General features: G+C 45.9%; 1 protein-coding gene across 2 annotated transcripts in view; it reads right to left on the reverse strand.

Moving 5' to 3' along the window:
• IGF1R (insulin like growth factor 1 receptor) overlaps positions 1-13,167 on the reverse strand; it is a 317,675-nt gene that overhangs the window by 50,335 nt on the left and 254,173 nt on the right. For both annotated transcript variants that reach the window (XM_003901424.5, XM_021940884.2), the window contains exons 6-8: positions 4,812-5,026; positions 2,275-2,401; positions 456-694 (exon numbers count right to left, since the gene is read on the reverse strand). In XM_003901424.5, coding sequence (XP_003901473.2) covers positions 456-694; positions 2,275-2,401; positions 4,812-5,026 — 581 coding nt within the window. The remainder of the gene's footprint in view (positions 1-455; positions 695-2,274; positions 2,402-4,811; positions 5,027-13,167) is intronic.

The following is a 13,167-nucleotide window of genomic DNA, read 5'->3' on the forward strand; positions in this document are numbered from 1 at the left end:
GCAATCTTTCAACTTTTGTTGAACACTTTAGAACTCTACAGGCTCCAGAATGAAGATGGAAAACCAGTGAGCCACATGAATTAAGTGGAACACAGATCAGCATGGTTTCAGTTCCTGGAGGATTCAACATCAAAATAAACAAGAAAGAAGGGCAGCCGAAGATGGCTGTTTCCAGGCTGGGCCTTCCAAAGAAACCAGCCCAGCATTCTGGAGGACCTGGGCTCAAAGGCACAGAGCAGGAGAGAGATGATGGAAGATGGTACTGAGGCCAGAAAATGGCACGGAAGAGCCTAATGTGTTAGCAGTGGGAAAAAGAATATAACACAGTATTACGTATTGATAAGAAAGACAACAGGCATAGCTCACTGGTAACTCTACAATGACACCTTGTATAAGCAAGCCCAGTGAGCTTGTGAAGAAGTGTGGATGCTGGGGGCTTGTCTGGGCATGGATACCTGAAGCATTGGTGCGAATGTACAAGATCTCACTCTTGGCCCCACGGATATGGTCGTTCTCCACCATGGTGAGGGTCACAGCCTTGACGTAAACGGCGTACTGAGTCCAGGGCTTCAGCCCATGCAGTAAGATGCCGGGCTCCACGTCCTTGTTGGGCGGGAGGTCCACGTCCACCATGTTCCAGCTGTTGGAGCCGCAGGCATCCTGCCCATCATACTCCGTGACATTCTTAAAAGGTCTGAAAGACAATCAAGTTTAGAGAAAGTTTGGGGCTCTGACATCAAAATCCTCAAAAATCTTCCCCAGAGGCCCAGCACGTCACACTTTCTTTATTAATCAATTAGACTTTTATAGAAGAAGAAAATGAAGCGACTGGACTCTGGGCTTCCCCAGTCGTGCACTACAGAATTGAATGCTCTGCCTCAGGAAGAACCAGTTCAACAGTTACCAGGATTTGACAGTTACTGCTCCTTAAGAACAGATGTAAATACTATTTTTCTCTCTTCTGATTGCAGCATTTTTCCATCATTAAGAAAAAAACAAGCATAGTCAGTTAATGCAAATATCAGATATTGATAAAAGGTAACTTGGAGAAAAATGACTTTCCTACAGACAAACAGAAGTAGCTTCTAAAATTCAAATTGCTCATCAAAAATTCTGATGCTTAAGCATCTTATAATATTCAAATATTTAGTTTCCAGATTGCCTTAGAAACTAGCATCAAGTCCTTAGTGAAATTACCAGCTGACATTGCCAAAGCATTGGTGTGACTATCAAAGAGAATATAGTACTTTGCACAGATGCATGGTTGGGTAGATATTTTACATTTATCAGATAAAAGGACTGGACAGCTGCTGGTCACTGGCTTCTGAAACAAACATTAACAAAACCCTGTCTGTCACGATGGGAGATCATGAGGGGCTCCCCTATGTATGAACCCTGAAAGCCTAGTAATCCTAAGTACCCCATTTCTCATTCATAGGACCCCAGCTCTGGCAGGAGGAAAGAGTAAAAGATGCTGTCATAAGGTGCCTCTGGTTCCTGCTCTTTGGAAGCCATTCATTGGGAAAGAGAACTATGAGATTAAGATGGGACCTAGGAACGGGGATGGCTAAGTAGACCAGGGTAGCCACATGGATACAGGAGGCAAAGGAAAGAAGAGGGAGACCAAAGAGAGCTGCAGTAGGGAGGAATAACCGTCGGCTGCTTAGATGGGTGAATGTCATGTGATTGCACAAGAAAAGCTCCCAACAGAGTCCAGGAGAAGTCACAAAAAGCTCAAGACATGAAGGTTTTTCTCTCTCCACTTTCCTTCACTTGTTTGGAAGGCTCATGACCTAGAGCAGAGGGCCACAGCTTGGGAGAGGCACACACAGAGAGAGACAGGAATAAGATGATACAAGGGAGCCATGTGCCTGCAGGGTGTTCCTAGGGTAGGGCTAGTGGGTAAGGAGACTGAAACGATTATTTCAGTGAAGTCCCCCATCATCCTTTATGAGTCTGGACTGACCTAATTCTGGAAAAAACAAGCTTTGCCTACTCTGGGTTTATTTTATTCAAACATCTCTAATCACTCACTAAAGAATGACAGGCCTCAAGCTAACACTTTCCCATTGGTGGCTGTCACTGGCTGTGACTGACATCAAGGGGACAGCCCGAGAGGGTGCATGAGGATGAACTGGGGATGCTTGATGTGGCTCTCCCTGAAGACTCTGCTGACTCCCCATATTGAGCCAACCCACTCAAGGATCAAAAGACTGGCCCCTCCCCATTCATAGCCCTGTCAACAGAATGGCATCACCCAAAGCAGAAACTCACGCTTCCTTGTAGTAAACGGTGAAGCTGATGAGATCCCTGTAGTCAGGGGGCCGGTACCGGTGCCAGGTTATGATGATGCGATTCTTCCACGTGGTGGTGGAGGTGAAATGCAGGACGTCACTTTCACCTGGGGCACAGAGTACATCCGTGAGTGACAGAGATTCATGTGTCTCTGAAAAGCACCTGTCTTGCTCGGCACTGCTTTCCCCTTCCCCAAAGCTGGTTATATGTGCTAAGTTCCCTGCTGGGCTTCCTAAGTGGTTTTCTCGTTTTCCACTAAGAAATCATACGTTTCACTATGCAGAGCTCCAAGGGTTCCATCCTTTGTTTTAGGTCAATCAGTTGCACTGGCTACTTGCCCAGGGACTTGGACATGAACCTGGGTTTCCTAACCTGAAAACAAAGGGCAACTTCAGTGAACAAGGTGAACTTATCTTTCTTCTCCATCCCTAAGATCCTGGCTATGAAAGGGGACCTGGTAGGGTGAGGATGAGCCTTTAGGCTGCCCTGAATCTTCTTAGAGAGACGATGACACTTGTTCTGCAGTTGTGGATATCTGCCTGTTCCTGTACAACCACCAAACACAGGTAAGAGACCACAGGTGTGCCACAGAAAGGAACTTTTCTTGGTCTAAACTTGGTATCAAACTGGAAGGACACAGGAACTCCTGTGAGGCCTCCAGTGAGGGCTGACAAACAACAGGGGGCTGGATTAAGCAATGACAAGAAGATTTCACTTGACCAAGCCTAATGTGCTCTATGGGAAGTGGGCCTGGTTGGCAGGTATGGCAGGGAAGCTGTGCCAAGTCCCTCTCTTATTCCTTGGACCAAATTCAAAGTACGATAAGGACCAGGGAAAGACTGATGACTGCCTACCCTCATGGAGACCCAGAGCTCTCTGATGAGTTGTCCTTTTGCCCCCTTATCTGCCTGAATCCCACTACACACTCAAGAGGTGAAGCAGAGGGACTGAAGACAGTAAAAGAGCTAAGAAGTCTTTAGGGCAAAATGTGCACAACTGAGATCGGAAAATGTCACAGTTCCTGCTGAAGTGTTAGAAAGGAAACCATGATTTTTTTTTTCAAAAGAAAATAAATGGCTACTACATTTATGATCTGACAGGTCAGACTGGCTGACTCTAAGGAGAAAAGCACTCTGAAATGCTCTGATACATCCGATTTTACTACGGTCTGAACAGTGAGCAAGGCAGGGGCTTTGCAGGGACAGAGTGGGCAGGGGGAGGGAAGTGGCACTGGTCCTAAGCCTGCTGTTCAGCCCTAGGTCAGTCAGCATGCTTCCCTCTATGATCCCCCAGAGCAACAAGTATTGCCAGGTAAATCCAGACACCAGGAAAACAAGCCAAAGCCAAACACGTATCAGCTCTGATTTGCCTCCCCGCATGTACGTCTGCGTGCACACACGCACAAATCACCCTTAATCACACAAACTACTTTTTTTTTCTAATACCCTTCCCTTATTAAAAGCCAAAGGTGAAAAGACGATTTACTTTTATAACCCTGTCCAGCCAAAGAGAGCCACACATTCTCAGCAGCCATATTCTACACATGGTTAGATGAGAAAGGCGCTGCTGTATCTCTGATACGAGACCTTAAGTTTTATAACCAGTACAAGGCTATAATTATATTGTTCTAAATTTAAAAAGCGGTATCAACTCAGGGATGCAGGCTCACTCCATCTTTTTCACGTTGGGGTGGGAGAAACAAGGCAGCCGAGTGTAAGGGACAGGAAACCTGTGGCCCACAGCGGCTGTTCTTAGGGCAGAGCCGCCTCCACCTCACAGGCCTGTGCTTCCCTTCTGTGGGAGCGGGAGGATAGAGCTCACAGGGCTGGAGCACCCTGGCTCTTCCCTGAAAAATAATCAGACAGGGCATGGTGGCTCACACCTGTAATTCCAGCACTGTGGGAGGCTGAGGCAGGTGGATCATTTGAGGTCAAGAGTTTGAGACCAGCCTGGCCAACATGATGAAACCCCGTCTCTACAAAAAAATACAAAAATTAGCTGGGCATGGTGGCGGGTGTCATAATCTCAGCTACCCGGGAGGCTGAGGCATGAGAATCGCTTGAACCAAGGAGGCAGAGGTTACAATGAGCCAAGATCATGCCACTGCACTCCAGCTTGGGTGACAGAGTGAGACTCCATCTCAAAAAAAAAAAAAAAAAGAAGAAGAAGAAAAAGAAAAAGAAAAAGAAATAATCTAACTGTGCACCTGTGTATGAAAGGACATTTAATTGTGCATTCTGTAAGCAGCACTTTAAAGTTTGAGAGAGAACCTATTTATAAGTGTTTCACACACTCACAGAGATGTACAGAATTTGTAAATATGAATACATCACGTATCTGCCCACTACTGATTCTGAAGACATATAAGTAGCAGCAAAACGCTAGTGAAGATGGTCTAGTGGTCCCCCATGTGAAACAAGAAAGGGCCGCAGAGGAAAGTTGCCATCACACATGGGAGAAGGGTCTGCTGTTATCATGATGGTTTGGCCCACGGTGTTTTGGGTGCTGTCACTCACAGGAGGCTCTCTCCCCGTTGTTCCTGGTGTTTATGTCCCCTTTGCTTTGGCGCCCTTTAGTCCCCGTCACCTCCTCCATGCGGTAAATTTCCGAAACACACAATTTGGGATTGAAAGCAAAGTACATTTTCCCTGCTTTGATGGTCAGGTTGCGGTGGTCCCAGTCCCATAGTTGCTGCAAGTTCTGGTTGTCGAGGACGTAGAAGGAGTAATTCCTAGAAGCATAGAAATCAATGTTATGTTATGTTAGAGCACCTGCCCTTGGCCACAGTCTTCTCTAGCCTGCTGGCCACATAACATACGTCCTCTTTGCCACCTGCTCCACAATACATTTCCTTTGCCAATAAGAGATTTAGTTATTAACACTATAGGAGAACAGATAGTTGCTGTTAACAATGGCAACAACATGATTCAAGGACAATGTATCAAAATCGATAAGATGCTAATTAATTTTATGACCTCTATTACCATCAAATAATGCTTCTTGTATCAGAGGATGTTACTAGAATCATTCCCAAGAAATGCCTTTGGTTATTTTTCTCAGCCAAGTATGCACAACGTGCTTGAAAGCAATCCATGAGAGAACAGACATGCTCTGCTACCCAACCGGAACAGCTTACACATTTGCTCTAAAGTCTCCCATTATCCATGGAAGTAAATCCTGCCCATGCCCAATCGGCAGCATGATGGGATAGGAGACAGCATGTGACAGGGAGACAAACTTGTGGGGGGTCAACCCTGGGCCTTCTCCTTCCCTGATTCATCTTTCACTCTGAGAAGCCCCAGTTCCAGTCCCTGGAGGTGTGGGGGAGGAGGAAGAGCCACCAACAGGCAGTGCCCTTGGCGTCTCATCCAGGCAAGAGGACTTGGAATCCAATACAGTGGTTCTCCAAGTTTCGTGTGCACAAAGCTTGTTTGCGAAGTGGCTGGGCCCCACCCCCAGAGCTTCTGATTCAGCTGGGGTGGGCAAAGAATCTGCGTTTATCACAAGTGCCAGGTGGTGCTGACCCCTGCTGTGGTCCCTGGACCACACGTGGAGAACCAGCAATCTAGGAGAGGTTGAGTTTCAGTGAAGTGCTGGAGGACCAAAGCCCACCAAACCAGAAGTGGCTTCTGCCCCAGAGGGTGTACACACAAGTAGCGGATCCAACCAGCACAGGAAGCCGTTCTATCTGGCTACCCAGGTGGCAGGACAAGTCCATCCCCAGGGAGGCAAGAAAGCAGACAGCTATGGCTTGGGTCTAGAGAAAGATCCCTGCAGTGGGCCTTTCTCTCTGGCTTCCCCAGGAAGCCAGCGGACAATGCCAGGGCTGACAGTCTGAGTTCTCTGTGCTGATGGGCCTGATCCCCATGGACCATGAATCCTTCCTCTCCTCTTCCTGCTCTGCTTCTTACTAAGTTTAGGAATCAGTGCAGTACTTTGAGTGATTTCTAAGATCCACTCACAGATCTAATGTATAAACACACAAACGAAAAAGGACCCCAGCCCTCCCTACAGAGCCAGCATAGCCAGGTCAGAACAGAACCCCTAAGCCTTCCTCTGCCCTGGAGGCTACGTGCATTGGGGATCTCTCTGCATCTGGTAAGGGTCTTCATTTACACCCAAACCAGGACCTCTAACCAGCTGGTCAATCCTCAGCCTGATTCTCATTATGGTTACAATGCTGCCAAGCAGCCCTGTGACATTTTCCTGAACATTCACAAACAGAGGTCAGACCAGGAGGGAGTTCAGAGACTGGGACCCAGGACCAGAAATGACTGCACAGCCACATGCAGGTCCCTTAGTGCTATTTGTAGCCCTGTTTACTCACTCGTAGGACAATAAGGGGAAGGCACAGGTGACATCTAAGCTCCCTGTCTACTTTAAGAATGCCCAGAAGGAGTCACAGAGCTGCCATGGAATCCATCCTACAAGCCTGAAGCCCAACCCTTCCCTGAGCACTGGGCTCTCTGTTCACACAAGTGCTGGGGGTGGAGGTGGGAGTCCTGCCAGCACAGGGGTGCAGTGAACACACAAGTGAGTCGAAAGACAGCGCCTCTGACGCTAAGTCAGGCTCCTCACAAGCCCATCTTTAGGCCTCTGGACACATTAGTGGCTACCAAACTGGTAGCAAAAACTTGTGAGTCAACAATTCTTCCCTTTCAGTAAGGGCTCACTCCTGAACACATAGCTATCCTGGAAAAGCCGCGTAAGACATTGTCCAAATGATCTCAGATCTGGTCAATGCAACACAAGGCGTGTTTCCCGGGGAGCAGTGCTGGGATATGGCCCAGTTGGCTCTACTGCTGCCGGGGGTAGGCCCCATCCACACCTGCTCTTTCTCACAGCCAGGTTTCAGGTGACACTGCTGGAGGTCAGAAGGGCTCCATGCAGTCATACAACTGAAGGAGGGATGGCGTGAAAATGGATGTGTCCTATCATAAGCCCATTCTTGCTCATGGAGTTTCTCCAGCTCCAAAGGAGACTCTGCAGTGATGCATGCCCAAGCGTGGGGCTGCTTCCAGGTACCTGAGTTAGTGTTACAGGACAAAATATCCCTGCTGGTGAAGAAACCTCTAGGATGCCGGTAAGGACCAATTAATCAGGCCAAACTTCCATCTACACCCAGAACGAGGCCTCTTTTAGTAAACTAATTTCACTAGCAGGGAACAGAACCACACCAAAAATACCTTCTGAACAAAACATTCTTCTCCCCACGGGAGGAAGCATGAATTATAAATCAGGAATTTGACAAATGAATGGCAGGCACACTGAAATTCTGTGTATTTGATTAATCACTTTGAAAAGCAAGATTATCTTTTTACAGTAAACACAAACATTTTTTACAATCATTGAAGAGGCTGGGAGCCAGGATACCAATATCAATAAAACCCAGGCATTATGGAGCCTGTGGAAGCTAAAGAAAAATAAAAATAAAACCCTTGTCAAAATAATAATCAAGTCATTCATGAGCTGCCTGTCAATACTGTGCTTGTTATTCCAGCCGCAGCTTGGGGCAAGGCTCCCTGCTAAATTCCTTCCATGATTAGGTGAGAATTAAGAGAGGGTAAAAGGCAGAGACCTGTCTGCACATCTTTAAAATATGCATAAAGTTATCATTGTTTCCTAAAGGAAAAGACTACTTAAGTAAATAACTCAGTAAATGTGATTTCCATTGTTTCTAAGCTTACTGCCTTTACCTTCAAAGAATGCTTTTAAAAATTAGGGTTTTTTTTCTCGAGACAGGGTCTCACTCTGTCATCCAGGTTGGAGTGCAGAGGCGCAATGACAGATCACTGCAGCCTCAACCTCGCAGGCGTAGGCTACCCTCCTACCTCAGCCTCTCAAGTAGCTGGTACCATATGTATGCCCCACCATGCTTGGTTAATTTCTCTTTCTTTTTTTTTTTAAGAGCTGGTATCTCACTATGTTGCCCTGGCTGGTCTCAAACTCCTGGGCTCAAGCAATCCCTTGCCATGGTCTTCCAAAGTGCTGGGATTACAGGTGTGAGCCACCACACCTGACCAGTTATTTATTTTTCTTTAGCTTTCATATGCTCTGTGATATCCAGATTTTATTGATACTGGTATCCTGGTTCTCAGCCTTCTCTATGTTGTAAAAAATGTTTGTTTCTACACTTGGGTAGGCCCTGTCTCCCAATCTGTAGACCACACGGGGTGGCAACAGTTGGTTATCTTCCTGAGGACATCTTTATGTTATCTCTATCGATATTTGAGTGCTGCTTGAAGATAGCCCCAGGTACAGGGTTCAGAGCACTCCATCTGGGAATCCAAAGGTCAGGTCTGAGCCTCATCTCCAGCACTTACTGAGGAACAACTCTGGGCAAAAGATTTATTCAGCTCTCCCAGGCTGGAGTCTCTCAGCTGCAAACTGGGGGTGTCTTCCTTGCTTTTCTGGCTGAGGCCAGCTGGAAGAATTGGATGGGCTAAACATAAGAGGATACCGTGAGCTTTTAATCACCCCACAAAAGTGCAGGATGACCTGTGCTACTCTCTGAAGTGTAAAAGTCCCCTGGAACAAAGTCTCAGAACAGGAAGGTCCTGTGCCCTGATAAACGGAGCTGAACCTGAGGTCTCCAGCCTACAGAGGTAGGAAGGACAGTTTCCCCATTTCAGTACTTGCTGATATATTGGAAACAATTCTGCAATTATACAACCAATCATTCCAGTTCCTTTCTCAGAGGAGAAAACTGCCTCTTCACGGCTGTCTCTAGAGGGCATCAGAACCCAGGACACAGGCTGTCATCGGCAACAGAGCCATCTGCAACTGATAGAGTAGTTGGCCTTTTTTGCCTTTCTGCAGATGCTCCCACCAATTCATCTGCAAACGGGTTGGTTTATATCATGTCCACCCTCCCGCAAATCCAATATTTACATCAACCTTAGGGGTTCAGCAAGGGTGGGAATGTCTATCTAGGTGGAACCAGGCACCATACAGATACTCAGAAAATGTTTCCTCTTTGTTTTGTTAGGTGTTTCTTAAAAATAGCTTTACTTCTGAAGTATAATCTACCTATCAAATATTCACCCATCAGGCCGGGAGCGGTGGCTCACGCCTGTAATCCCAGCACTTTGGGAGGCCGAGGCGGGCGGATCATGAAGTCAGGAGATCGAGACCATCCTAGCCAACATGGTGAAACCCCATCTCCACTAAAAATACAAAAAATTAGCTGGGCATGGTGGTGGGCGCCTGTAGTCCCAGCTACTTGGAAGGCTGAGGCAGGAGAATGGCGTGAACCCAGGAGGTGGAGCTTGCAGTGAGCCAAGATAGCGCCACTGCACTTCAACCTGGGCAACACAGTGAGACTCCGTTTCAAAAAAAAAAGAGAAAAAAAAATTCACCCATCATTCCATGAGCTTCAGTAAATTTACACAACTGTCCACTACTCAGTTTCAGAACATTTCCATCACCCGAGAGTTCCCTCATTCCCATTGGTGGTCAATCTCCACCTCTTCCCCGCAGCCATCCCTGGTCTGCTTTCTGTCTCTATAGTTTTGCCTTTTCTGCAAATTACATACTAATGAGTCATACAATATGTAGCCTTTTGTGTCTGGATTTTTCCTTTTCACTTATCCTAATGTTTTAGAGGTTCACCCATGTCGTAACACGCGTCATACTTCACGTCTTTTTATTGTTGAGTAGTCAGTTGTCCTTTGTGCCACATTTTATTTATCCATTTATCTTTTTATCCATTCATCTGTTGATGAACATCTGACTGGTTTCCAGTGGGTCTTTTTCTTTAGCCTGGGGGTCAGGGGAGTCCCAGGAGGCTATTATGAGTAATACTGCTACCAAAATTCATACACAAGTCTTGTGTGGGCATGTTTTCATTTCTCTTGGGTGGATCCTGGAATTGCTGGGTCACAGGGTTGAGTGTATATTTTCCAAAAGTCCCAGGGAAATGTTAAAGAGCGGCCATGTTTCGGCCTTAGAGCTCCAAGAAGGTATTACAAAGCACTGTGTGTTGCAAAGTCAAGTGGTAGGAACAAAAGCATAGAAATGCCTATCTGCGAATGTCAATTCTTTTAACTCACCACCCTCCATCTACTTTTTCCTTCTTCTTTTCAAGGCAACAATCCTTGGTAGCACCAAAGAACGTGAAATTTTAACTCCTTAGTTACCTGATGCCATCAGGAAACAAGGTTGTCCAAAAAAGGGGATTTTCCAGACAGTGAAAATATTCTCTTATTTAAGAGCTTAAAAATTAACTATTTTATAAAAATCGTGTACATGTGGATTACAAAACCTGTTTCCTTTGTAAACAGCAGAGCGGCCTTGATTTTCTTAATGTCTAAGGTCATTACTCTAGAAATACACCCTAGTGGTGTCCTTGAGGAAACCATGACTATAGCTTTTGTCACTCGGTTGCAAAATCAGCTCACCCTGAGTGTGATATAGAAGTCAACAGGCTCTGAGTGAGGAATAAGAGCTCTGCTCTACGTAAAATGCTTGAATTCTCTGTTCTGGATGGCTCAGGAGACTTTTTGAGAGGGATCTCAGTGACATTTTGGAAAGTCAAGGTTGTCAGAGATGAAGGATCTCTGTATCTCGAATTGTTCTGTTCTCCATCAAAAACAAAAGGCTACAAAACTTTCATCCTATTGAACCAAATGGAAACATTTATGTTATCACTGACTGTAAAAGAAGTTCAAGAAGGCTGGGCGTGGTGGCTCAAGCCTGTAATCCCAGTACTTTGGGAGGCCAAGGCGGGTGGATCACAAGGTCAGGAGTTCGAGAACAGCCTGACCAACATGGTGAAAGCCCGTCTCTACTAAAAGTACAAAAATAAGCCAGGCGTGGTAGTGCATGCCAGTAATTCCAGCTACTCAGGAGGCTGAGGCAGGAGAATTGCTTGAACCCAGGAAGCAGAGGTGCAGTGAGCCGAGACAGTGCCACTACACTCCAGCCTAGGCAACAGAGCAAGATTTCATCTCAAAAAAAAAAGAAAAAAGAAAAAAGAAAAAGTTTAAGAAAATAGTGTGACACGTGTAACAACATGGATGAACCTCTAAAACATTAGGCAGCAGTGTGAGGGGAAAATACTTAGGAAAAAAACCGTCAAAGTGCTTTGTGATATGCACATGGAAAGAAATGAAGGGATAAAGCACTGGTTTCCAATCTTTGCTCCCTGCTGAAGTGCCTAGGGATCTTTAGACAAGCACTGATTCCTGGATCCTGATCCCAAACACTCCTATTGAATTGGGGTGGGGGTGCAACTTGGACATCAGGATTTCTCAACCCCACCCCTGCCCCCACCCCCAGTGATTCCATAATGTGTAGCAAAGTTTGAGAAACACTGAGATAAAAGTTATCTTGGCTTAAACCAAAAGCATATCGAAATAAAAATTTCAGCTCTGCTAACACTCTTCTATTCAAAAGCCTTGAATATGTTCCATGGTCTACCTAAATTATAACCCTTTATACCTGGGTGCAAAACATCTTACGTAACTCTAGTACCACCCACCTCTCCAGCGTTAGTTGCCCAACAGGCCCCAGGATGCCCCAACTTGTTGCCTTTGCTCCTGCCACCCTACCTCGAATTGCCTTTCTTCACTTCAATCCTCTGCTTTCCTCAAGTTTTTCCCGAACGCCTTCAAGGCCCATCTCAAATGCCACCTCGTCAGAAGCCTGTCTGATCTTCTCAGGTATCTGGCTCTTCTCCATGCCTAGGGCACATTTCTCTCTTTCCCTTGTAACACTGTGCGAGTTCTGCTTTGCACTGCTGATGTTTATCTGTCTATCATATCCTGTCCTTCTCTTTCTTGCTCTGACTCTTCCCTTCTTGCAGAAGAAGTGAGGGCAGCCAGTGAAGGGGCCAGACCTGACTCTGTCCCTGAGTCTAAGGAGAAATGAACAGCTGAGGTGTTGCTAGTGGTCTCAACACCTGAAGCAAACAGAGCTCTTGGGGAGCTCATCATCGTGAGGACGGGCTATACCTTTGTGGTCATGTGCCAGGAAGACAGGGTGAGAGAAAAGAGCTCCCATCGAGAGGTGAAAGATTCTTAAGAGCCCTAGCTCAAAAGAGAGCCTCTTAGAAGCAGCACACAGGAATGAAAGGCTGGAGCCGGCATCCTTGTTGCTGCAGGGCTACTGGGGAGCAGCAGCAGCAGGGAAAACCCAGGGCCCACTTGCCCTCCCCTGCATCTAAAATGGTAAGAGCAGGCCAGGGGCCCAGGCTTACCTGGGAAGCCTCGCAAACACCTGAGCATGTATCCTTAAAAGATTTTGCTGATACTTCAGGTTTTATGCAAGTTTCAGATAATGAGAAAGACATCATAAATATTCTTGCAAATAAAAATCAGGCTTTAATTTCTAGCTACATTTAAGTGCACAATACTTAGTTAACACTCCATGAAAAGGTTAATTTCCTAATAGAAATTAAACTCTCCTCTCAGCATTCACCTTTATGTCTATCATTTGCTTAGTCTAGGAAAAAAAAAAGGTGTATCGTTAAGCAACAGGAAAATCTGACAGCTACTAATCTGCTAAAGAAAAAAGAGCTCACAAATATCCAGGATTCCAGAAACACAAACCTACTTAGAAAAAAAAAAAAGGCGGATAAAAAATTCATTTTAAAATTTAATACAATGAACAATGATCATCACCTTAAATTGGTAGGACCTCAGCTTGCCAGATAAGTGACTGAGGAGTCTGGGGCTGGGCGCAGTGGCAGCCTCCTTCGATTTGCAATGAGAAAGAAGTTTTTCAAGGATTGGTGTTCCCAGTGGGGAGGACACTGTGCTTTTCAAGGATGGAATGAAGAGCTGCCCGCTCTCGTTAGCTCTATCAGATGATGGAATTTTAAGAATTTAAGACTGACCAAGAGTTAGTCTGAGAAAAACAGGGAGGCTGTAA

The sequence above is a fragment of the Papio anubis genome, chromosome 7 (assembly GCF_008728515.1).
Source record: "Papio anubis isolate 15944 chromosome 7, Panubis1.0, whole genome shotgun sequence".
Taxonomy (NCBI): domain Eukaryota; kingdom Metazoa; phylum Chordata; class Mammalia; order Primates; family Cercopithecidae; genus Papio; species Papio anubis.